The 25,137-nt window shown below is 38.6% G+C and overlaps 1 protein-coding gene across 1 annotated transcript; it reads right to left on the bottom strand.

The window, feature by feature from the left end:
- Positions 1 to 497: 497 nt before the first annotated feature.
- Positions 498 to 23,820, bottom strand: gpr155a (G protein-coupled receptor 155a). The gene is made up of 26 exons (XM_026145075.2): positions 23,617 to 23,820; positions 22,881 to 23,408; positions 21,863 to 22,262; positions 21,345 to 21,513; positions 21,093 to 21,248; positions 19,712 to 19,795; positions 19,431 to 19,551; positions 19,228 to 19,309; positions 18,883 to 18,973; positions 18,589 to 18,787; positions 17,795 to 17,884; positions 17,506 to 17,636; positions 16,813 to 16,908; positions 16,659 to 16,723; positions 12,238 to 12,372; positions 11,806 to 11,995; positions 4,805 to 4,888; positions 4,524 to 4,644; positions 4,321 to 4,402; positions 3,975 to 4,065; positions 3,681 to 3,879; positions 2,492 to 2,622; positions 1,913 to 2,008; positions 1,773 to 1,837; positions 1,433 to 1,567; positions 498 to 993 (listed from the first exon to the last, which is right to left on the bottom strand). Exons 2-26 carry the CDS (start codon positions 23,341 to 23,343, stop codon positions 798 to 800), a joined length of 3,672 nt encoding a protein of 1,223 aa, XP_026000860.2. The 5' UTR covers positions 23,344 to 23,408; positions 23,617 to 23,820; the 3' UTR covers positions 498 to 797.
- Between the last annotated feature and the right edge of the window lie 1,317 nt (positions 23,821 to 25,137).

Below are 25,137 nucleotides of genomic sequence, written 5' to 3'. Positions count from 1 at the left end.
ATAACATCAAATAACATCATTTGTCCCCTTTATTCATTTGGTGAGTGATTTTTAGTAAAAAACTAACAAAACATGTAAAAGTGTCTTTGTAGAAATTAGGATTGAAAAGGATTAAGTAGAGGAGCGACTTTTTGGACATACACCTCTGTGTGCTTCATCACTCACAGAATGGCATGAAACAAAGTCAAATCAAATCTATGGTGTAAAAACAAAAACATTAAACTTTTGAAAGGTTCATTCCTTGAAATTTAGAATTCCCCTTTTATCCAGTGTGACACATACAGTATACACTGACACACTTTGAATACCAAGTCATCTGGACGTTGTGTTTTCAGTGGGAGAAACGTTTCGTCACTCATACAAATGACTTCTTCAGTGTCTGCTGACGGCAGGTTTCCCCAACATAAACAGTACATTTGCACTGGCACCACTGGCAAACATGTGACAAACATGGCTGTGAGGTCAGTTTCTTGATAATGAGAATGAACTTTTTGGGATTTAGATTAAAATAATTTATTTATGGCTCGTGTTCAAGTTTTAGCATTGTAGCCGTGACTCGGTGTCTCAGAAATGAACTTGAAATGTTGGATGTAAAGACAACAAACATTTTGAATGAGAGTGTGCAGCACTTTGAACATTTCTCACATTGCCGACAGGGGTCCTCGTTGCTATCACTGTGCCACGATGGTGAATTTAGTAATAGTACGTTGAGTCTCTTGCTGTACAGGAATTTCCTGTTCGAACTGATTTGATTTTCTTTTAGGTTAAAAGAAACCTTTTTCTTTGATGCAAGCAGCTTATGCCATGAAGCGATAATACAGCGGACTATCTTGGAAGCTGTATTCCTGCTTGATGTGTTGGAGCACACCACCCTGTTGTAATCGCATCCCATAGAGTACAGCCTCGCCACGGTCCTGAGCTAAACCAACCTGCAGAAGCCACTCAACAAGTTCACAGCCAAGAAAACAGTCCACCATAGTCTTCTTTCCACACCTGAAAGTGAAAAAAAGAATTCACCCAAAGGATAGTTGTCTGTAAAAGGAGCCACAAGAAACAGAGGAGCAGACAGAACCCACACACAGAAAAATGACTGAATCAGGAATAATTTTGTTTTGAAGGTATTGTGGTTTGTGAGTCACCGAGCATCAGCAAAGGTTTGCCTAGACATTAACAGGAGGTAGCACAAGCTGATCACCAATCGGAAGGGCGGTGATTCAATCCCTGCACGTAAAGGTACCCTTGGGCAAAATACTGAACCCACTGTGTGTGCATGACAAAGTGCTTAGGAAATTTTAAAAAGCACTTGTATAATTGGGTGAATGTGGCTTTTTGTGTGCGTTGAGTGTCCATTAGAACAGAAAGACACTATAAATACCATGTTTATCATCAGTCTTTACCCAGAGCAGTGGTCAGTAAGACAATGTGCTCTCACCTTCTCTTTTTAACGATGTCATGAAAACACTGCTGCTTGTGGTATTTGGTGAACTGGGTGCAGGTCATCCTGATCTCCTCAGATAAATCACTCTGTGGCTGCTCTTCTTGTTTTCCATACCACAGACTGTATAATCTAAACACAGAACAAAATTAAATCAGTGAACACCGTAATATATTGTAAAAACACTGTGTAAAAACTCCTCAGAGTTCAGAGGAGAATGAACAGACTACTTTGAGGTGATAGAAAGGGAGCAACCAAGATATGCAGAAAAGCATCTTTGTATAAAAACTTTTGAATGTGCTTAATAATTTGGCAGTTTCATATAAAAGCCATTTACCTCTTCTTAACTGGCAGTAAAATCAAATGTTTGTCCAGCCCAAAAAGAGCAAAGGAGAGAAGTCCCTGTCAACAGGAAAAGAGAAGCATGACTTTAGTGCTGTGGGTGTGAGTGGGTAACAGGATATTTCTAACACAAACCTGTCCATAGTTGACCACAGCACAAAAGAAGAGCAACTCCAAGTAGAGTCTACCAGGATTGTGGTTAAAGAGCAGCCACACGCAGCTGGACAAATTCTGTGAAAACAGGATGTAAGAAGACCTTTGAACTAGAAATGGTAACTAACGCTGTTCACTGAACCAGCTTGTAGAACCAGCTGAGTGGGCATTCGTTAAAAGAAAAAGACATTTTAAGTGTTTTCTATACATATGTTAATGGGTTTTTTTTCATAAATTCATCTTTTTTATCTGCGGGAATTCCAAGTATCTTTTTCATGTAAGTTCTTAAAAAAAATCTACATGCCCCTAATACGCTATTTCTTCATACAGTAATAAAAATATGTAACATTGAATGCAACAGTAAATATAAAGCCAGACGCATGACTTTTCTAATGGGGTCTCTGAATGTGTTTCTTAAAGTCTTCCAGTGACAGGAGTTGGAAATTACACAGCTCAGCCATTTGTATCTGATTTGGTTCAAGATGCACTAAATATAATAATGCAGGCGGATGAAGGCTGACTTCATGTCACTGTAGAACTGAAAGGTGGTTGTTTACTCACAGCAAGCAGGCTGACAGTCAGAAGCAGACACATGAGCACATGACGGGCCACTTGTCTGTCTGCAACCTGTTGGAGCTCCTCCACTTGGACAAGGAGGCAGTCTGTGGACTCGCACCCACTCTCACACTGACCTGAGGGGGGCAGCAGCAGAACACAAATAGATAAATACAAACCCTTGTAAAATACAAAAGCATGCAGGTCAGTGACAGTATATACTATACAATATTACACATATACTATGACTTTTACTGTGAAAATGTCTCAAGCCTCCGTTTTTCAGGCTTTCAGAAGGTCTTTCAAAGTTTTTCTTTGGACATCGGTTGCTTTTTCCACTCCTTTTTTAGTCCCTGTACCTGGCCATTTTCAGAGAAATGTTTTGTGACCTAACACTCTACTATGAATCGGTCAAACACAAAAAAAAGCACCAAATGGAAGGAATGACCCAGAGTTGTGCCTATGCTTAAAAGACAACTTGGCAAAGAAGTAATTCTGAAGGAAGTTAAACACGGAGAAAAGGCTGAGGTACGTCAAATTATGCAACAGATAGAGGGGTACAACTGTGACAGTCTACAAACCATGTGTAAAACATGTTGGAGGTATCGGGTTTGGAGCTGCATTTCAGTCAGTGGTACGAGGGATCTTGTAAAGACTGAATTACGAATGCTTGTGTTTCAATCAAATAATGGAGTCTTTTATTAAGCGGTTCAAATAGTTTCTCCTCATTACTTGCAGAACTGGTTTACATATACTAGAGTTTGTTGTTTACAGTGGAACTATGACCATGACTCTCGCATTTAGTCAAAACAAAAGCACTGCATGTAATCTGTTCTTTTCTCACATTCCTTTCTTTGCCTGTACAAGCGAGTAATTTTGTGGGTGATATGGAATTTTAACAAATCTGAAACTTACTGTCATTCCTCTGAGGAATGATTCTGTGTGCATGTATATATTGTCCTTTGGTAACTGAAGACCATTTCTACTTTAACTGAAATTGTTTTTGATGGGAATGAGTTGAATGCCACAGACAAGTTGAACTGTGTTGAACTTAAGTGTAGATGACCTGTAGATAAGGTCTTTATTTAGTGCCTCAGATATTCAGTATCCATTAATCTGACAACGTCCTAACTGTTGACGATTTCAGACTAATGAAGCCAGCAGCGTCTGTTAAAGGTTTCCTGACAGGACGCACCTTGATCTCTTGGTGGGGGGTCAGTCTCAAACACGGTCTGGTTTTCGGGTTCATTTTCAATCAAAGGATCTTCTGGAGAGTCAAATGAGTTCACCTCTTCAGTTTGGACATTTTGGGCCCAGCTTCCTCTGCTGAGACACACAAGAGAGCCTCCTCCCAGGAATATGCTGAAGGCAACTACGAATGTGGTGCAGATTATCTGAAAGAAAACATCCAAATTGTATACAGGTTGTATTTCATTATCTGTAATTTCATGGCAGAAAACAGGAAAATGACTTCGCCGGGTATTATTACCTGTGCTCTGCCATAGAAGAAAGCTGCATCAATGACTCCAAACATTTTTTCCCCACAAATGAGCAAAACTGCAGTTATTAAAGCTGGAATCCTGCAACCATAGATAAATTCAAATTCAGTCACAGTATTAAAATATAAAAACCAGGTCAATGGGATTACCCTGAACAACGTGCATGACACTTGGTTGCAGATATACATTTTTTTACTATTTAATTTTAAGTGAGTTGGTGTCATGCAAAATCACATTATATTATGATATATTCATTCATTTACATTGTTGATTGCATCATGAATGTCAGTCTAAACCAAAGTGACGTGTTTTCCAGTCTGTGCACATTCCTCTTACCCCCAGCCCGCAATGACCAACATGCCCGGTGAAACTTTCAGATCCTCAGACTTCAAGAGCACAAGTGAGAGTGCTATCAAACCTTAAAACAACAAAACATCAATTTCAAAATTTGTAGTCACACTACAGATACATCTCACCAGTATGAACCAACATGAATTAGTTCAATGTAGGTTTCCTGTGGTAGATGGTAGTGTGCGTACCTGGCCATATAAAAGTGCTGTAGAGTGAGGTACATAATAAGGTGAAAGTCAGGACCTGACCAATGAAGTTATTTTCCTTCACTACGAAGTTCCACAAGATCATCCCAATGCAAGTCAGAACCTACAGAGAACAAAATAACAAATACAGGCACTTAGTCATTTTTGAATGCCCACAGGTGAGTTCCTTCATATAGATATGATTTATATGATTTACTTCATCATTAGACATATTAGACATTAATGGTGCTATTAGTTTTTCATGAATGCAATACCATGCTTACCTGTGCAAAGAAAAGGTTAACTGTAAACAAGTGAGGCAGCCTTTTGATTTTTTTACTTAAAAACATGACGGCAATAGTCCACACCTGTGAGAGAAAACATGGATTGTAAACAATGCACTATTTTAACCACAGACTTTAGCAAGAATAGTACACAACAGTGTTAGTTGGTTGTTTTTTGTTTCCTGAGGAATGTAAATGGGAAATTACTGAGAACTATGAAACACATGACTCAAAAAAGTAAACACTGTGGGCGAACAGTTAAAGCGAAGAAAAAAACGTTATGTTTCATCACTGCAAATATTATGTCAGTGCAGAAATGAGTTTCAAGTTCTTTTAAAGGTTTACTAATAGGCAAAGAATGAGGAAGTAAGTCTGCAAGTCGGTAAAAAATCTGTGTAGTTAAAAATGCTGAAAACAGGACCTTTTAAGATTCGTTTTCCAAGGTAGTTCAACCAGGTGTTTATCTTTTTACTTTTCCTTTATTTGTCCCAGGTGATAATATCAGATAAACATGAGATCTTGATATGGAAAATAAAGTGATTGAAAGCCCTGCGAGTTATTAAGTGGACTTAGTCTTCACAGAGACCTTAGTCAAGCTAAAATAAAAACAAACAAACATAAAAATATAAAAATCAGATGAAAACAAATAAACAATTACCCAACAACTAGCTGTGGATGGATGTGAATCGTTAGCTGCTGAAATGAAAGCAAAACAACAAAAGATATTTTTGGAAACGTAACCATTGGATGATTAGGTCTTAAAAGGCCTGAGTGCTTGTGTGCCCTAGCTTTGCTGTTCCTAGGACTGCACTATGCTGGATAGTGATGCTGGAGTCACTCACCCAAATTGGGAGTCATTGACCCAAGTGCTCTGGTTACCACAGGCACCACTGTTGCCTTCACCCTTCACCGCTTCTCCAACTCTTTTCTTTGCTCTTAGTATTTCTAAAGCATATAGGGCTCAGAAGTGGTTATACCAAATTTGCTAACAAATTATAATATTATGGATAATTCTATCTCTGCATAAATAATGGGACAGCATGTTTACACTCACAGCTCTGAATGACAAGCTTTGTGTTTGCTGGGATTAAAAGTTACTTACCTATGAATGAAGGTACGGAAACTGAAACACAGGCAGCTTTTGTGTAAATATGTGTGATAATACGACAGAATGTTAGTTCCCAGTGGAGAAGTTAGAGACCAGTTCAAAGGATGATAAAAACCTAAAAAGTATTGATAATGAACTGTTTCAATTTAAAGTCAATTCAAAGTAGCACAGAGTAGAAGAGCTTTGTTCATATGATATAATCAACAGATCACAAAAGAAGTTTAAATAATTCAATCCTTCATCAATAATTGTATTTTTTACTATTCTTGACCTCTTACAGACTCTAAAAGTCGTCAAATGAAAAAAAGAAAAACAGTTAAAGATCAAATAGGTTGCCATATATCCTTTTACCACAACTTACACTGTCCAAAAACTTGAGTTGATTAAATGTTTACAGAGTAAGTTAGTGTAGAGGTACATCCTGTATTTTCACTATAACAAAAGCTTCACTATGAAAAAGCATATCCTGTGTCATTCAAGCACAGAAAGACTGAAACCTGAAACCAGAAATGCCAATCCAGAGCAGATTTAGCTGCACCAACATGTAATGTTGATAAACTGTCACAAAGGGAAACTATTTCCATAGACCTTGTTTCTAAATTCCATCAGCTCACCAGGAATTCAGCTGGTATTGCAACACAATAGCTGGACTGTTCACCCGAATAAGCAAATTAAATTGAAAGACTGACAGAGTTTTTGGGCAAGATGTAGCCATTTTGTAGTGTGAAAGATCAAAAGTAATTGGACAAAGAATAAATGAAACATGTCATATAGCACTTGGGCATTTTAGCCACAAGAGAGCGCTGGCTGTCCCGCTTACAGTACATGTAAGGGATGGATCTTTTTAAAAATGTATTTATTTGTTCTTCTGAGTTTATTAAACCTTTTTGGCTAAGTTAATGCCTTCAGTACAACCTTACTCTCAGTGTCTAAATCGTGTAAATATGCAAATGTAAATGGTTGTTTGCAGTTCTTAAAGGAGAGACATTGTAATTACATTGGACATACAATGGCAATAAACTCATTCATTTATTCAATGTAGCTGAAGTGGTGCAGAACTAAATGAGAACCCCATGAACACAGTGTATCATCATGAGTTTTAGAACAAAAACACTGTGCTACTTGGTTGATGGCTATTCACATTTTCCTCTTCTATAGGTGGATATCGTAACATCTCAAAGCAGTGTAGCATCACAATTAAGATGGGAACATCCACAAATGAGGGCCTATGAATGAAGTAAGTGCTGGTGGGATGCATTTCATCTTCTCACCTGCAGCCACAATGGACGATTGCAGGAGCTGGGAGAGGAAAAGGGTACTGGTTAATGAATAGCTGCACCGAGGGGAAACTAAGATAACATCAGGACAATGGTTTTATGGTCACCACCACTGTTTATGCATGCTATGGTTTTATTTACAGAAGGTCATATCACTGCAGAGACAATGACTAATATCCTGAGGGATGTGGATATGGCATCAGGGCATGCTCATGAATCAAGGAATAATGATTACCCTGGGTACTTTATAGAAGGGACAACAAGTATTAATAACATGGAGGAGATAGTAAATGGCTTTAATGAATTCTTCGTAAACATAGGGCCAAAACTGGCAGAAGAAATAAAGGTTGATGGAATAGAAAGGGACACTGGTGAAAATATTGAAAGGAATAGTAGCTCAATGTTTTTAAGAGCAGTGGAAGAGAAAGAGATTTATGACATGGTTAGAGGACTTAAGAACAAAACCAGTACAGACTGGAATGATATTGATATGGTAACGGTAAAGACAGTTATTGATGGTATCGTAAAACCATTAAAATATATATTCAACTTGTCGTTTCAAAAAGGAGTTTTTCCACAAAAAATGAAAGTTGCTAAAGTTATTCCCATTTACAAAACCGGTGAAAGACATCATTTTACAAACTATAGACCAGTGTCAATACTCTCCCAGTTCTCTAAGATACTGGAAAAACTCTTCATAAAAAGATTTGACAGTTTTGTGGAAAAATATGAATTAATGACAGATAGTCAGTATGGGTTCAGAAACAACAGATCAACAGCTTTGGCACTGATAGATTTAATGGAAAAGATAACGGAATGTATGGATAATAAGAGGTATGCGCTCGGAGTTTTCTTAGATCTAAAGAAGGCGTTTGATACTGTTAATCATGAAATTCTATTAAAAAAACTGGAAAAGTACGGGTTTAGGGGAGTGGTTTTGGAATGGTTAAAAAGCTATGTAGGGAATAGGCAACAATATGTACAAATAAATGAATATAAATCTAATTTGATGGATATAGCTTGTGGAGTACCTCAAGGTTCAGTACTGGGTCCAAAAATGTTTATTATGTACTTAAATGATATCTGCAGAGTATCGGAGATTTTAAAGTTTGTAATATTTGCAGATGACACAAATATACTGTGTTCAGGTGGGGAATTGCCACAGGTTTTGGAAATGATCACACAGGAATTAACGATATTAAAGAAGTGGTTTGATATAAATAAATTATCATTGAATCTCGATAAAACCAAATTTATGTTGTTTGGAAACCAAAAGAAAAACATCGAAGTAGAAATATGTGTTGACAATGTATATTTAGAAAGAGTAAATGAAATAAAATTTCTTGGGGTGATCATTGACCACAAGCTCTGTTGGAAGCCACACATTACTTATGTTCGGGGGAAATTGGCACGGGGCATTGCCGTCCTGGGAAAAGCAAAGCATATGTTGGATCAGAAAGCACTGCACATTTTATACTGTGCTTCACTACTGCCATATATGAGCTACTGTGTAGAGGTCTGGGGAAACACATACAAAAGTAACACACAAACAATAACTATAATACAGAAAAGGGCCATTAGATTAATAAATAATGTAGGGTACAGGGACCATACAAATGCACTCTTTGTCAAAATGCAAGCTATTAAATTCCAAGACTTGGTGAAGCTTAAAACAGCGCAAATAATGTATAAAGTCAGAAATAAATTGCTTCCCAAAGAAATCTGTAAATTGTTCATAGAAAGAGAAGGTGGGTATAACTTAAGAGGGAAATGGAATTTAAAAATACAAAGTGCTAGAACAACTTTAAGAACTATGTCAATCTCAATTGCAGGAGTTAAATTATGGAACAGTCTAACAGAAGAAATAAAAGACAGTCAAAACATAAAACAGTTTAAAGTAAAATATAAAAACCTAATTTTAAATAAGTATAAGAATGAAGAAAACGGGGTTAACCCAGGATGGTAATGTTGCTGGTAATGGTGTTGCGGTTCTTTTTTGGTTGTTTTTTTGTTTTTTTGTTTTGTTTTGGTTTGTTGTTTTTCCATAACTTGTGTATCTGCAAATATACACATTCTGTATTTTTCATATGAAAGAAACTATACTGTGGCGGGGCTTGCTAATTTCTTGTTTTTGATTTATGTATGTTATGTTTTGTTTTACTTCATATGTTTATATGTTTCATATGTTGTTTGTTTAATTTAAGACAAAAAAAAAAATTAAATGAATGAGAGGTAAAACTTGAGGGGGTAGGGACAAATAAGTAAATACTTCAGCCTACTCCTTTTCAAACAAATAATGGAATGATATTTTGTAATGATTGTGAAGGCACATGTTTGAAATGTTTGAAATAAAAATGAACTGAACTGAACTGAACTGAACAGGAAGTGTGCCATCTGTGGTGCTCACAGAACTTCGATCTGCCTGAGGTGCAGTACTTGAGTTCAACCCAAGCACTTGAAGCACTCTTTGACTCCAGCTACCAGCAGGGATCTCCTTGGTTCTTCTTTGTATTCCAGGTCTTTATTTAAACTGTTCATCTTCAGCGGTTGTGAACCTGTGAAAGTAAATGATGAAAGCTAAAAATGTTTAAATTAATTGGACTGTTAAAGTTTTTTTTTTTTTTTTTTAGAATTGCCAAAATGTAAAAGCATAACTTGGCTAAAACGTTCTCACCTTTATAGCATGTTTTATTTTAGATTTGACAAGACATCCACTTTTACTAATTTACTGAATTAAATACTCAGTGTGGTGTTTTTAATGGATGTGCCCCTTGTAATAAACTTGAATGTAAAACAATGACTATACTTTGCAGACATTTCTAACAAACCATGTTTCTAATAGAATCACAGTAAAAACCTTTGAAGTATATGAGTGCTCAAAGTCTCATTTTTCATAACACAATCTGAACATTTTGGGAGCATTTCCACTGCACAATGAATTCAAGCCCACAATTTACCAAAATATGTAACTCGGCCTTTGTGGTCACTAGTTGCTAAAAGTGTGCACCTGGATCACAAAAGGTATAAGGTACTGTAGCTTATGAAACATGGAAAAACAACTTCTACGTGGTGTCGTCAATCCAGATTTTCGGGTGAACTTGTCTTTAAGTTCTGTTCAGAAGGAAATGTCTGTTTACTGTAAAAACAGAGGCCCACATCTACATGCAACCACAAATCGATTCCACAGTTTGACACTAGACTCTTTTTTAAATCAGGCCTTTAAAAAACAAACAAAACAACCAAAACCTTCTTGTACAATGAACTAGTATGAAACAACTGAGTAATATTCAAAACCATTGTTCATAAAATTGATCAGAGTGAAAAATTCATAAATGCCACATTATAAAATGCAGGTTTAAGTTTTCGCTCAATTGTTCAATAACAAATTCATGAATACACGAGTTAAGGTTTGGTAATAAACCTTTTATTTTATTAGCCAATGTGTGATGATACACATTATATTACAGTAACTTAGATATTTACATACATTCTGTTAATATCAGAGTTAGAAAATTAATTAATTTGCTTGTTTACCTGAGAGAGGGGAAAAAATAACTGCAGCATCTCAAACTTCTAAAACAAAACCCATTTTCAGGTGAAGACTTAGATTTTCTTGCTAACGTTTACTTTTTTATGTGGTTACTGAAATGGACAAACAAAAGCAAGTAAAAATGTTGATCGAACTGGACAGTTGCTGTTTGTTAAAGCTGTATGAATAATGTACATCACTGTCAAGACCTGTTCAAGTACAGGTTTCCAAAGCAACGATACCTTTGCTTCATGTGAAATTAATAATTAACTGGTGAAATGTGAGTCCTTTCCCTTTATTTATTTGGCAAAATAAAATATTCTTGATAAGAGTGAGGAAACACAAAGGTGTCCTAGTAGATCAATGACTGGATTAAGCAGAGGAGACTTTTTTTTTTCCCCCCCCTCACACGCACTTTTTTTTTTTTTTTTTTTTAAATGAGAACACCTCTTTGTGCTTCATCACTCACAGAATGGCATAAAACATACAAATAAAGTGTCCCGCACTCCAAAACAAAACAAAAAAAAGAAAAGAATCTACTTTTGGAAGCTTCTTCCCTTGAATCACAATCCCAGTGAAGTTCCAGTGTGACACATACAGTATACACCTACACACCTTAAAGAATACCTCTTCTCTGTAAACATCCATCACAATCTGAAGCCTGACCTGATTTTCCTGAAGTGTGTTGCATTAAACAGTAGGCAAGTCACAGCTTTTTCACATAGTCAGGAATTATTCGGCTGCTTTTAAGTTGTATCTCCTTTTGATGTTGCCTCCAAACAATAGATTTGGATGAATAGGAATATATGTGCGGCTCATGTTCAAGTTTTAGCAATGTGGCTTTGACACAGTGTCTCAGAAATAAACTTGTTATTTTGGATATAGAGACTGAGGTGGTTATTATACACTCCTCCTTCCCTTTGAGACAATCTACACACAGCTGCCTTTTTTTTTTTTGCATTAAAGGGAACAGTACATCGAGTCTTTTGCTGTACAGGAATTTCCTGTTTTGACTGAAATTTCTTTTAGGCTTAAAAAAAAAAAAAAAAAAAAAAGCAGCTCATTTTTTAATGCAAGCAGCTTATGCCATGAAGCGATAATACAGCGGACTATCTTGGAAGCTGTATTCCTGCTTGATGTGCTGGAGCACACCACCCTCTTGTAACCGTGTCCCGTAGAGTACTGCCTCGCCACGGTCCTGAGCTAAACCAACCTGCAGAAGCCACTCAACAAGTTCACAGCCAAGAAAACAGTCCACCATAGTCTTCTTTCCACACCTGAAAGTCAAAAGAAGAATTCACCCAAAGGATAGTTGTCTGTAAAAGGAGCCACAAGAAACAGAGGAGCAGACAGAACCCACACACAGAAAAATGACTGAATCAGGAATAATTTTGTTTTGAAGGTATTGTGGTTTGTGAGTCACTGAGCATCAGCAAAGGTTTGCCTAGACATTACTGGAAAACGCATTTGTCATCAGTGTTCAACCAGAGCAGTGGTCAGTAAGACAATGTGCTCTCACCTTCTCTTTTTAACAATGTCATGAAAACACTGCTGCTTGTGGTATTTGGTGAACTGGGTGCAGGTCATCCTGATCTCCTCAGGTAAATCACTCTGTGGCTGCTCTTCTTGTTTTCCATACCACAGACTGTATAATCTAAACACAGAACAAAATTAAATCAGCGGACACCGTAATATAATGTAAACATAGTCTATTGTGCATTTGCTATATTCATTGTACACTCACTGGCTGCTTTGTTAGGTACACCTGTTCAACTGCTCATTAACCCAAATGTCTAATCAGCCAATCACATGGCTGTAGCCTAGTGCATTTAGGCACGTAGACATGGTCAAGAGAACAAGCTGAAGTTCAAACTGAACATCAGAATGGGGAAAGAAAGGTGATTTAAGTGAATTTGAACGTGGCATGTTTGTTGGTGCCAGACAGACTGGTCTGAGTATTTCAGAAACTGCTGACCTACAGGGATTTCCTTCACAATCTGCTCAAAGAAGTCCTGCCGTTAATTAATGCTTCAATCTTAAATATGATCAACTCATCTCTAATAATCGGCTATGTACCACAGGCCTTCAAGCTGGCTGTAGTTAAACCTTTACTTACAGTGGGGCAAAAAAGTATTTAGTCAGCCACCCATTGTGCAAGTTCCCCCACCTAAAATGATGACAGAGGTCAGTAATTTGCACCAGAGGTACACTTCAACTGTGAGAGACAGAATGTGAAAAAAAAATCCATGAATCCACATGGTAGGATTTGTAAAGAATTTATTTGTAAATCAGGGTGGAAAATAAGTATTTGGTCACCTCAAACAAGGAAAATCTCTGGCTCCCACAGACCTGTAACGTCTTCTGTAAGAAGCCTTTCTGTCCCCCACTCGTTACCTGTATGAATGGCACCTGTTTGAACTCATCATCTGTATAAAAGACACCTGTCCACAGCCTCAAACAGTCAGACTCCAAACTCCGCCATGGCCAAGACCAAAGAGCTTTCGAAGGACACCAGGAAAAGTATTGTAGACCTGCACCAGACTGGGAAGAGTGAATCTACAATAGGCAAGCAGCTTGGTGTGAAAAAATCAACTGTGGGAGCAATCATCAGAAAATGGAAGACATACAAGACCACTGATAATCTCCCTCGATCTGGGGCTCCACGCAAGATCTCATCCCGTGGGGTCAAAATGATCATGAGAACGGTGAGCAAAGATCCCAGAACCACACGGGGGGACCTGGTGAATGACCTGCAGAGAGCTGGGACCAAAGTAACAAAGGTCACCATCAGTAACACACTACAACGGCAGGGAATCAAATCCCGCAGTGCCAGACGTGTTCCGCTGCTGAAGCCAGTGCATGTCCAGGCCCGTCTGAAGTTTGCCAGAGAGCACATGGATGATACAGCAGAGGATTGGGAGAATGTCATGTGGTCAGATGAAACCAAAGTAGAACTTTTTGGTATAAACTCAACTCGTTGTGTTTGGAGGAAGAAGAATACTGAGTTGCATCCCAAGAACACCATACCTACTGTGAAGCATGGGGGTGGAAACATCATGCTATGGGGCTGTTTTTCTGCCAAGGGGACAGGACGACTGATCCGTGTTAAGGACAGAATGAATGGGGCCATGTATCGTGAGATTTTGAGCCAAAACCTCCTTCCATCAGTGAGAACTTTGAAGATGAAACGAGGCTGGGTCTTCCAACATGACAATGATCCAAAACACACCGCCCGGGCAACAAAGGAGTGGCTCCGTAAGAAGCATTTGAAAGTCCTGGAGTGGCCTAGCCAGTCTCCAGACCTCAACCCCATAGAAAATCTGTGGCGGGAGTTGAAAGTCCGTGTTGCTCGGCGACAGCCCCAAAACATCACTGCTCTCGAGAAGATCTGCATGGAGGAATGGGCCAAAATACCAGCTACTGTGTGTGCAAACCTGGTAAAGACCTATAGTAAACGTTTGACCTCTGTTATTGCCAACAAAGGTTATGTTACAAAGTATTGAGTTGTATTTTTGTTATTGACCAAATACTTATTTTCCACCCTGATTTACGAATAAATTCTTTACAAATCCTACCATGTGGATTCATGGATTTTTTTTTCACATTCTGTCTCTCACAGTTGAAGTGTACCTCTGGTGCAAATTACTGACCTCTGTCATCATTTTAGGTGGGGGAACTTGCACAATTGGTGGCTGACTAAATACTTTTTTGCCCCACTGTAAAAAGCCACCCAGATGTCTTAGCAAATTATAGGCCAATCTCCAACCTTCCTTTCATATCAAAAATCCTTGAAAGAGTAGTTGTCAAACAGCCAACTGCTCATCTGCAGAGGAATGGCTTATTTGAAGAGTTTCAGTCAGGTTTCAGAGCTCATCACAGCACAGAAACAGCTTTAGTGAAGGTTACAAATGATCTTCTTATGGCCTCTGACAGTGGACTCATCTCTGTGCTTGTCCTGCTAGACCTTAGTGCAGCATTCGATACTGTTGACCATAATATCCTATTAGAGCGATTAGAACATGCTGTAGGTATTAGAGGTACTGTGCTGCAGAGGTTTGTATCATATCTATCTAATAGACTCCAATTTGTGCATGTAAATGGAGAGTCCTCTTCACACACTGAGGTCAATTATGGTGTTCCACAGGGTTCAGTGCTAGGACCAATTCTGTTTACATTATACATGCTTCCCTTAGGCAGTGTCATTAGAAGACATAGCATACATTTTCACTGCTATGCAGATGACATCCAGCTCTATCTGTCCATGAAGCCAGATAACACACACCAATTAGTTAAACTGCAGGAATGTCTTAAAGACATAAAGACCTGGATGGCCGCTAACTTTCTGCTTCTTAATTCAGATAAAACTGAGGTTATTTTACTCGGCCCTGAAAATCTTAGAAATATGGTATCTAACCAGATTCTTACTCTGGATGGCATTACCTTGGCCTCAAGTAACACTGTGAGGAACCTTGGAGTCATTTTTGACCAAGACATGTCCTTCAATGCACATATTAAACAAATATGTAGGACTGCTTTTTTCCATTTGCCCAACATCTCTAAAGTTAGAAATATCCTGTCTCAGAGTGACGCTGAAAAACTAGTTCATGCATTTATTACTTCTCGGCTGGACTACTGTAATTCATTATTATCAGGATGTCCAAACAACTCCCTGAAAAGCCTTCAGCTAATCCAAAATGCTGCAGCAACAGTACTGACAGGGATGAGAAAGAGAGAGCATATTTCTCCTGTATTGACTTCCCTTCATTGGCTTCATGTTAAATCCAGAATTGAATTTAAAATCCTGCTGCTCACATACAAGGTCTTAAATAATCAGGCCCCATCTTATCTTAAGGACCTTGTAGTACCATATCACCCTATTAGAGCACTTTGCTCTCACACTGCAGGCTTACTTGTTGTTCCTAGAGTATTTAAAAGTAGAATGGGAGGGAGAGCCTTCAGATTTCAGGCCCTTCTTCTGTGGAACCAGCTTCCAGTTTGGATTCGGGAGACAGACACTATCTCTACTGTACAATATAAAGCGCCTTGAGGCAACTGTTGTTGTGATTTGGTGCTATATAAATAAAATTGAATTGAATTGAACAATCATCTTTAAGGTCCGAATGGTCTGTAAAAATATCCAGTAAGCAGCAGTTCTCTGGGTAATAATGTCTTGCTGATGTCAAAGGTCAGAGGAGAATGGCTAAACGGATTCAAGCTCATAGGAAGGCAAAAGTTACTCAAATAACCACTCACAACCACCAAGATTTGTGAGAAAGCATCACTGAATGCCCAACACATTGAACCCTGAAGCAGACAGGCACCAATCTTGTCAGCTAAGAACAGGAAACTGAGGCTACAATAAACACCAACTCACCAAAATTGGACAATTGCGAGTTATTTGCTGCCACATTCAGATGGCAGAGTCAGAATTAGACATAACCACCATGAAAGTATGAGTCAATCCCGCTTTGTATCAAAGGTGTACGGTGGTGCTGAAGTAATAGTGTGGGGGATATTTCTTGTCTTTCGGCTCCTTACTACCAACTGAACATTGTCGCTGAACCTGGTGGAATGGGAGATTTGCGTCATGGATGTATAGCCGACAAATCTGAAGCAACTGTGTGATGCTATTATTTCAGTTTGGAGGAAATCTCTGAGGAATTTTTCCAGTGCCTCGTTAAATCTATGCTATGAAAAATTAAGGCAGTTAAGAGGACAAAAATGAATCCAACCTAGTAAGGTGTAACTAATAAAGTGGCCAGTGAGCATATAAACCAGCAGGTAAATTTGATTTACCTGCATAAGACTGAAAGCAGTTCTGATGGGAAAAATAAAATCCAACTTTTACTAGTAAGGTGTACCTAATGAAGTGGCCAGTAAGTGTCTAAAAATGTCTGAATGTGCTTTATAATTTGGCAGTTTCATATAAAAGCCATTTACCTCTTTTTAAACGGCAGTAAAATCAAATGTTTGTCCAGCCCAAAAAGAGCAAAGGAGAGAAGTCCCTGTCAACAGGAAAAGAGAAGCATGACTTTAGTGCTGTGGGTGTGAGTATACAGTCATGAATAGGTAACAGGATATTTCTAACACAAACCTGTCCATAGTTGACCACAGCACAAAAGAAGAGCAACTCCAAGTAGAGTCTACCAGGATTGTGGTTAAAGAGCAGCCACACGCAGCTGGACAAATTCTGTGAAAACAGGATGTAAGAAGACCTTTGAACTAGAAATAGTAACTAACGCTGTTCACTGAACCAGCTTGTAGAACCAGCTGAGTGGACCTTCATTAAAACAAAAAGAGTCCCTCCCTCGTATGCCTGCAGTGAATAAGTGAGATCAAATTATATGTTTTAAAACTGGCTTCAGCAATAAGGAAAAGCTTTTAATTTAAGCCCAGAATCAGTAATTTCTCATAATATACGAAAAGGAACTACATGGCAGCTGACACATGAAAGTATACCAAAGCATCTACCAGCAATACCTAGTATCTTTTCTTGTACTTTCAGTTTTTTAATCTAGATGTCCCTAATACACTATTTTAAGATTTCTTCGTACAGTAATAAAAATATATAAAATTCAATGTAACAGTAAATAAAGAGCCAGACGCATGACTTTTCTAATGGGGTCTCTGAATGTGTTTCTTAAAGTCTTCCAGTGACAGGAGTTGGAAATTACACAGCTCAGCCATTTGTATCTGATTTGGTTTGAGATGCACTAAATATAATAATGCAGGCGGATGAAGGCTGACTTCATGTCACTGTAGAACTGAAAGGTGGTTGTTTACTCACAGCAAGCAGGCTGACAGTCAGAAGCAGACACATGAGCACATGACGGGCCACTTGTCTGTCTGCAACCTGTTGGAGCTCCTCCACTTGGACAAGGAGGCAGTCTGTGGACTCGCACCTGCTCTCACACTGACCTGAGGGGGGCAGCGAAACAAATAAGGAAATAATTAAACCTGATAAATTACAAGAATATTCAGTTTGATGCTCATATACTATAAAATGAACTAAATCCTACTGCTTTTTGAAGTCTCACAATAAAAACACTAATGTCAGTTTCTTATCAGTGCAGTACCTGCTTGTGTGGCTGGTGTGCTGCTCATATCTGCACTGATGATCATGTCAGGCAGGGGCTGGGTTGGTGCACAGTCACATACGAGGCATGCTGATAAAGTAAAAAGAAATATTTGGAAGCAATTCTCAGCTTATCTCATTTTACACAGGATGCAGATATTCAATAAAATACAAGTTCCAGGAAAGTAAGTAAAGTACTTTCACTGACTATGAATAATGCATATGAAAATACAGTCCCCCCAAAAATACTAGTGACAAATATTTTTGCTGATACAACACAAGTACTTACAACACAAGATAATAAACTCTTGTATTGAATCATTCAAACAGTTTCTCTTCACTACTTGCAGAACTGGTTTGCAAGTTTGCAATAATGTGTCTTGCTTACTGGAACTATGACCATGAATCAGTGGCATGTAGCAAAACAAAAGCACTGCATCGAACTTGTTCCTTTCTGACACTCCTTTCTCAGCATTAACCAGCTTCCTTGCTGTAGAGAATTGTGTCTTCAGTACGTCCTTGGGGAAAAAAGATTTTTTTTGTGTGTGTATTTTGCTTTTTGGTAACTGCAGAGACTTTGTCTACGTGATTAACTGAAACCTTATCTGAGAGGAAGGGGTTGCACTGTGCGGCAGTATACTGTAGAAAACTAGTAGATAAGGGTTAATTTGAACTTTGGATTTCCAGTCCAACTTGGCTGTAAACAACTGACATCTCTATGTGCATGCTCAAGTCTTGATCAGGAGATTTAAATTATAACATCTCGCTTCAGACATCTGGCAAACCAGAACGCACCTTGATCTCTTGGTGGGGGGTCAGTCTCAAACACGGTCTGGTTTTCGGGTTCATTTTCAATCAAAGGATCTTCTGGAGAGTCAAATGAGTTCACCTCTTCAGTTTGGACATTTTGGGCCCAGCTTCCTCTGCTGAGACACACAAGAGAGCCTCCTCCCAGGAATATGCTGAAGGCAACTACAAATGTGGTGCAGATTATCTGAAAGAAAACATCCAAATTGTATACAGGTTGTATTTCATTATCTGTAATTTCATGGCAGAAAACAGGAAAATGACTTCGCCGGGTATTATTACCTGTGCTCTGCCATAGAAGAAAGCTGCATCAATGACTCCAAACATGTTTTCCCCACAAATGAGCAAAACTGCAGTTATTAAAGCTGGAATCCTGCAACCATAGATACAACAAATTCAGTCACAGTATTAAAATATAAAAACCAGGTCAATGGGATTACCCTGAACAACGTGCATGACACTTGGTTGCAGATATACATTTTTTTACTATTTAATTTTAAGTGAGTTGGTGTCATGCAAAATCACATTATATTATGATATATTCATTCATTTACATTGTTGATTGCATCATGAATGTCAGTCTAAACCAAAGTGACGTGTTTTCCAGTCTGTGCACATTCCTCTTACCCCCAGCCCGCAATGACCAACATGCCCGGTGAAACTTTCAGATCCTCAGACTTCAAGAGCACAAGTGAGAGTGCTATCAAACCTTAAAACAACAAAACATCAATTTCAAAATTTGTAGTCACACTACAGATACATCTCACCAGTATGAACCAACATGAATTAGTTCAATGTAGGTTTCCTGTGGTAGATGGTAGTGTGCGTACCTGGCCATATAAAAGTGCTGTAGAGTGAGGTACATAATAAGGTGAAAGTCAGGACCTGACCAATGAAGTTATTTTCCTTCACTACGAAGTTCCACAAGATCATCCCAATGCAAGTCAGAACCTACAGAGAACAAAATAACAAATACAGGCACTTAGTCATTTTTGAATGCCCACAGGTGAGTTCCTTCATATAGATATGATTTATATGATTTACTTAATCATTAGACATATTAGACATTAATGGTGCTATTAGTTTTTCATGAATGCAATACCATGCTTACCTGTGCAAAGAAAAGGTTAACTGTAAACAAGTGAGGCAGCCTTTTGAATTTTTTACTTAAAAACATGACGGCAATAGTCCACACCTGTGAGAGAAAACATGGATTGTAAATTATCTATTATTGCAAAGACAAAGACTTTACCAGAAATAGTACACTAGTGGTGACTGGTTGTTCATTTTCTGAAGAAAGTAAACGGGAAATTACTGAGAACTATGAAACACATGACTAAACAACAAGCACTCTGAGGGAGCAAACTTCCATCAAGACAGTTTATTCTCTGGGCAGTATCTACTTTTAAGCAGATAGTATTATATCTCGAAGAAAAACATTTTTGTGAGAGTAAGTAATAGATACTAGGTAGTAGGTAATTTATAACCTGAGCTTATTATGTAACATTATACAAGAGTATATTTCTAACTTAATAGGCAGCACATTCTCTTTTCTTTAAAGCTACAAAGGTTTTATCTTTAAAACTTTTCTTTCAATGTGAAAAAAGGCAGATGCCAAGTAAAAAGTGAGATCACAGGTCTAATGTGAAATTTGGATGCAAACTATCATTTGACATTTAGAATTCACATATACCAGTATCATTTCCTGTTGCCAATACAAACAAAGGCAGCAGATATGCAGGCATACTTTTAAAGATAAAGGGCATTTTTTGAAAGTTTGACCTTGGATAAGTGATCAAAGGTCCAAGATAACATGGTATTTAGAATCCCCATATGCCAATATGTAGTCAGTACAACATATTGGCATATAGGGGTTAAGGAGCAGAGATGAGTATATGGGTTACACGAAAAACTTCCAAATCTTCAAATGATTGTTCCATACAAATGTGGCACACTTTGACCATGTGACCCCACTCTACACTCCTACAACACTTCCAAAAATGTAATCTCCTTGGTGGATGTTTAAAAAAATGGAAACATTGAAGGGAAACAATAAAAAAAGAAAACAATGTTGTTTAATCATTGCAAAAAGATAATCGTGGCAACAAGTTTCAGGTTCCTTAAAAGATATATCAACAGGCAAAGAATGAGGAAGCAACTCTGCAAGTCACTAAAACATCTGTCTACTTGCATATCCTGTTAGTGGCATAGACTTTTAAGGTTAGTTTGCCAATGTGGTTTAAACATCTACAAAGACTGCCTGCATCTCTAATTTACTTGTCCTGAATGGTAGAACATCAGAGCAGATAAACAGGAGATGAGTATTAATAAAGCTGACCTTAAAAAGAAAATACAGTCAGTGAGCGCCCTGTGCGTTATTAAGTAGAGGCAACTTTGAGTTCACTATGACCTTAGTTCCCATCCACTGAGATACATTTAAACAGTGATCAGCTGATAAAGAATAGATGATTAGTCAACTAGCTGTGACTCACCAGTGCAACTAAGCTCACGATGCTTATGTTGAAACTGACGTTCTGCAGTGAATTCATTAAACGCTGAGGATCCGTCCAACGGATCGTGAGTAACCAGGCAGAAACATACATTATTGGAGCTGAGAGGAAAGTGCTGATCACCATCCCAGCAGTTACCTGTCAGGAATCAGAACAAAGAAAGCATGCACAGTGAGTTAGAGAGAGAAAGCACAAGGTAGATGGTATGTTGGCAGGAAGCTGTAAAGAACTCACAACTTCTAGCTCTGCGTTATAATAAACGGCATAGATGGCCACACTCGGTGCAGTGGGAAACACTCCATAAAGAAAGGCGTAATCAGAGAGGCTGGAGTGGTTCAAAGCGCTGGTGTTGCGTTTGTCCAACAGATCCACCATGTCCTTACAAATCAGGGGCATTAGTAACCTGAAAGCCAAATCAAGTCATGTACCATTACCTGAAGCTTTATTTAACACTGATGTGAAATGCAGTGTAACTATACAAACTTTACATGCACTGACTAGCATGCTGTGCCTGAGACTACTTAATATGTCATCTATTTGATAACAGCTTTTGGTCAGAGAAAGGTCTGACTCATCTAAAGCATCAGCACAAAACAACATGGTGGGAGCACTTTGAAAAGCCTGAACATGCTGACTCTCTCTAAACTTCCATAGTACACCTCATAAAAATAAGACAAGGTTGTCTGATAACACTAATATCGCCCTCTTCTAGAAAATCAAGTGCAATAAAAATCTAAATTACTTCCACTCACAGTTTTGCTGTAGTAAGTAATATCAGTGTCACCACTGTAGATTTGGTTAATTTCCCCAACTGGCCCACCATGGACAGGCCCAGGTAGAACAGAGCTGCTCCCCCGAAAGAGTTAGCCAAGCCATCCACAAACTGAGCCATGAAGACGGGAATGGTTTGGTGCAGCACAAAGTGGGCAATGATGCCGATAACAACCATAAATACTATGGGGTTCTTTATGACCTGTAAAACTACAACTCCCACAATCACTACTTTGCTCTGTTGATGGTTCCCCTGATCCTTCCACTTCTGGATCTCACAGAGGGCAAAGCCGATGGGATTGAGAAACATCAGGGACACAGGTGCCACCAGGTAGATATACTGGAGGTACTCTGGATATGTACTCTGGTACAGGGCTTCAACTGTGGATGAAGATAAAGCAAAAAAAATAAAAATGATGAAGAAATGTGTAAAAGGTTTAAAACAAAACCGAGCTGGATACCTACAAAATGTTATACAGTAGTTTGTAGTAAAATTAAGAAATGTGAGTGTGCTGCATCATGAACAGGTGATCATAACTCCTATCACTGCAATAGCTTGATTCTATTTCTGACTTTAAGCATAAAGCAGAAAATCAGGCTTAATCTGAAACATCCCAGAAGGAAGACAGTGGATGGAAGTGCTGAAGTGAGTGCAAAACAAAAAGCATCTCTGGCCACGTAAACATTATATAATTAAATATTAAAGATATACAGTTAATGCTAGCCAGTTAATTTGAACTTAAATTGACTTTTTCAACTGGGTGCAGTTTTGATTCACATTATATCTACCACTCTATTTATTTATTTATGGATGAACTTGATGTGAATAAAAGAAAAGCCGCAAAAGCAGTGATATCAAAATCTGTTTGCTAACAAATAATAAAATCCTGGGGAACTGAACTCTGAGTATGATGGATGGGCAAACAATGGGACAACATGTTTACACGTCACAGCTCTGAATGACAAGCTTTGTGTTTGCTGGGATTAAAAGTTACTTACCTATAGGGTATCCCAAAGCAAAATCATTGCTTTGGGTAGCAAAAATTGAGAAGAGCCCAGCCTTACTGTAGCGACTGACGGGGCTGGCTACTATCAATGTGAGGATGCAGACGAGGAAGAACACGCACACTTTGGCGATGAGGATGCTCCAGAGAAATGGCCAGATGACATTACCAAAGTCCAGCAGCACCATGTTCTTGAACAACAGTGCTGGAAGAGCAAACTTGGAAACAAAACTCCCCAATCCTTTGGCCTGGGTGGAGGTGATAATGTTTGCCCTCCCTGCGATGTACCCGCACAAAATGATCCCAAAGCATTCCAGGAGAGCCGGGAAGAGCCTGTCGATGGACATGCTGGAGGACAGGGCAGAGGAGTCCAGCTCCTCAGATGAAAAGTTGAAGCTGCGGCTTCTTTCCGGTGCCTCCATCATTATGTTGACCCTCCCTCTGCCGCCAGCTGTCATGTCTGGTTTGCCGTAACGTTAATCCCCTCCTCCTCACCAGTCGGCACTGTCAGTCACTAGAGACACTGAGGAAAACTTTCACTTATAACCTTTAAAATCACCGGTTCAGCTGTAATCTCATTACACACGTAGAGCTAACTACGTCAGTTAACCGAAATAATATCGTATATTAACAAGACTGCTTTTAGAGAGGTTTTAACGTTGTTTACACATAGTTAAAAATCACTGCAACCGATATAACTTGTATATATCTTTTTAATAATGCAGTCTCACCTGTCTGGCAGCGGTTGAGCACCCATGCGCTAGTCATATTTAGGTAGCCGTCAGTTAGCCAGCGAGCTAACGTGAAGCTGGAGGCAGATACTAATCAGAGCTTCTTACCGATCCAAACTTCGCCTTCCACCTTTACTAACTTCTTAAAAATAACTTGACACTAGCGCTCTTCTTACTGTTACGTGACCGCGTTGCTTAGTATCCAACCCACAAGTTTCATTAGCCATGATTTGTCAACACATCTCAACCAATCACATTTCAAGATAGTGAAAAGAGGCGTGGCGTAGCGCCTTCTTTCTATCCTTTTCGAAAACAACGTAAATACGTATAAGAGACGAAAGATGGCATAACTATGACCACTTATTTCCGCAGTGCTGACAGACAGGCTTGAAGGATGCATTTTAACCCAAACATAAACTTAGTAAAAGTTTAGTTTACCAGACGCCTACCTAAATTTAAACTGCTTAAAAACTTTAAAGTCTGGAAAGCCCCTGTACGGGGAAATTCAACCGCCACCTCACAACAGCCAAGTATGGTAGAGTATCGTCTACAAGTCATATGACCAATCATCGCTACGAAAGACTGAAGACTGTCTTAAATGACTAAAAAGCATTTAAATGCTAATTTTCAATTAAGCAAAAGTTTTGTGAAAAGGGTGTATCTGCATGTTATGCCAAATTATAGTTTTAAAAAGGCTTTAATCTAAAAATGACGAGAACCACAGTTATCATCATAAAAATGATGACAGTGATGGAAAATGTTAACATTCAGCCCTTCTCACGTGCTGAATGGAAGGATCCTGTTTTGTCTCCATATAATCTTTTAATACAAGATATACTTAACTGTACGAGTTATCTTTTGCATGAAATGTTCTGTCTTCTGTGATCATAAATCTTTCTGTGTTTTTTGTTATTCTTGGTCACGAGCTATGCAGACTTTTGTTGCAGTTGCATGTTAGTCAGAATGGTGAGTGTGGTTCAAGCTGTCAGGAAGGTAGATATAACTAAAACTATCCCTTGTAACAACCAAGGTATGTAGAAAAGCGTCTCTGAATGCACAATACATTGAACTCTGAACCAGATGAGAGCCAGCTAAAACACTGAAAAACATGCAGGTGAAAAATCTGCACCAACTGTGTGACGCTGTCATGTCAACATGAACCAGAATCATTTAGGATTGTTTCCAGCACCTTGCTGTGGACCCAGTAGCAAATTGTAAAGCAAGGAACAGGGGAGAACAACATCTCTAGTATTACATTCAAATGAGCACAAAGCATGGCAGTATCATTTATCTGGGATGTGGGAGTATATCAGGGAAATTAAAATGTTGATATACTCTCCCAAGTATCTTAACTGTGGAATGCACATTTTATACAACCTATAAAACCCAGAAATACCACAAATTTAGTCTCCTGTGTGCCCACAGAGTTAAGTAAAAAAGTTAGCTAATGCCTGTGTCACATGCACCTGTCAAATAACTGCTGTGAACTGAGGAGCCAAGAGCTAAGTAAGCATGTAAAAG

Source organism: Astatotilapia calliptera, chromosome 16 (genome assembly GCF_964374335.1).
Source record: "Astatotilapia calliptera chromosome 16, fAstCal68.1, whole genome shotgun sequence".
Taxonomy (NCBI): Eukaryota; Metazoa; Chordata; class Actinopteri; order Cichliformes; family Cichlidae; genus Astatotilapia; species Astatotilapia calliptera.
Note: the sequence above shows the minus strand (reverse complement) of the source record. Positions and strands in the feature narration are given on the sequence as shown.

Coding starts and splice junctions, on each gene's coding strand:
- gpr155a (XM_026145075.2), bottom strand. CDS start 23,343: ATGACAGCTGGCGGCAGAGGGAGGGTCAACATAATGATGGAGGCACCG. Junction 12,373..16,658: donor TTACTGCCGTTTAAAAAGAG/GTAAATGGCTTT, acceptor TTCTGTGTTTAG/ATTATACAGTCTGTGGTATG. Junction 4,645..4,804: donor TTAACCTTTTCTTTGCACAG/GTAAGCATGGTA, acceptor TGTTCTCTGTAG/GTTCTGACTTGCATTGGGAT.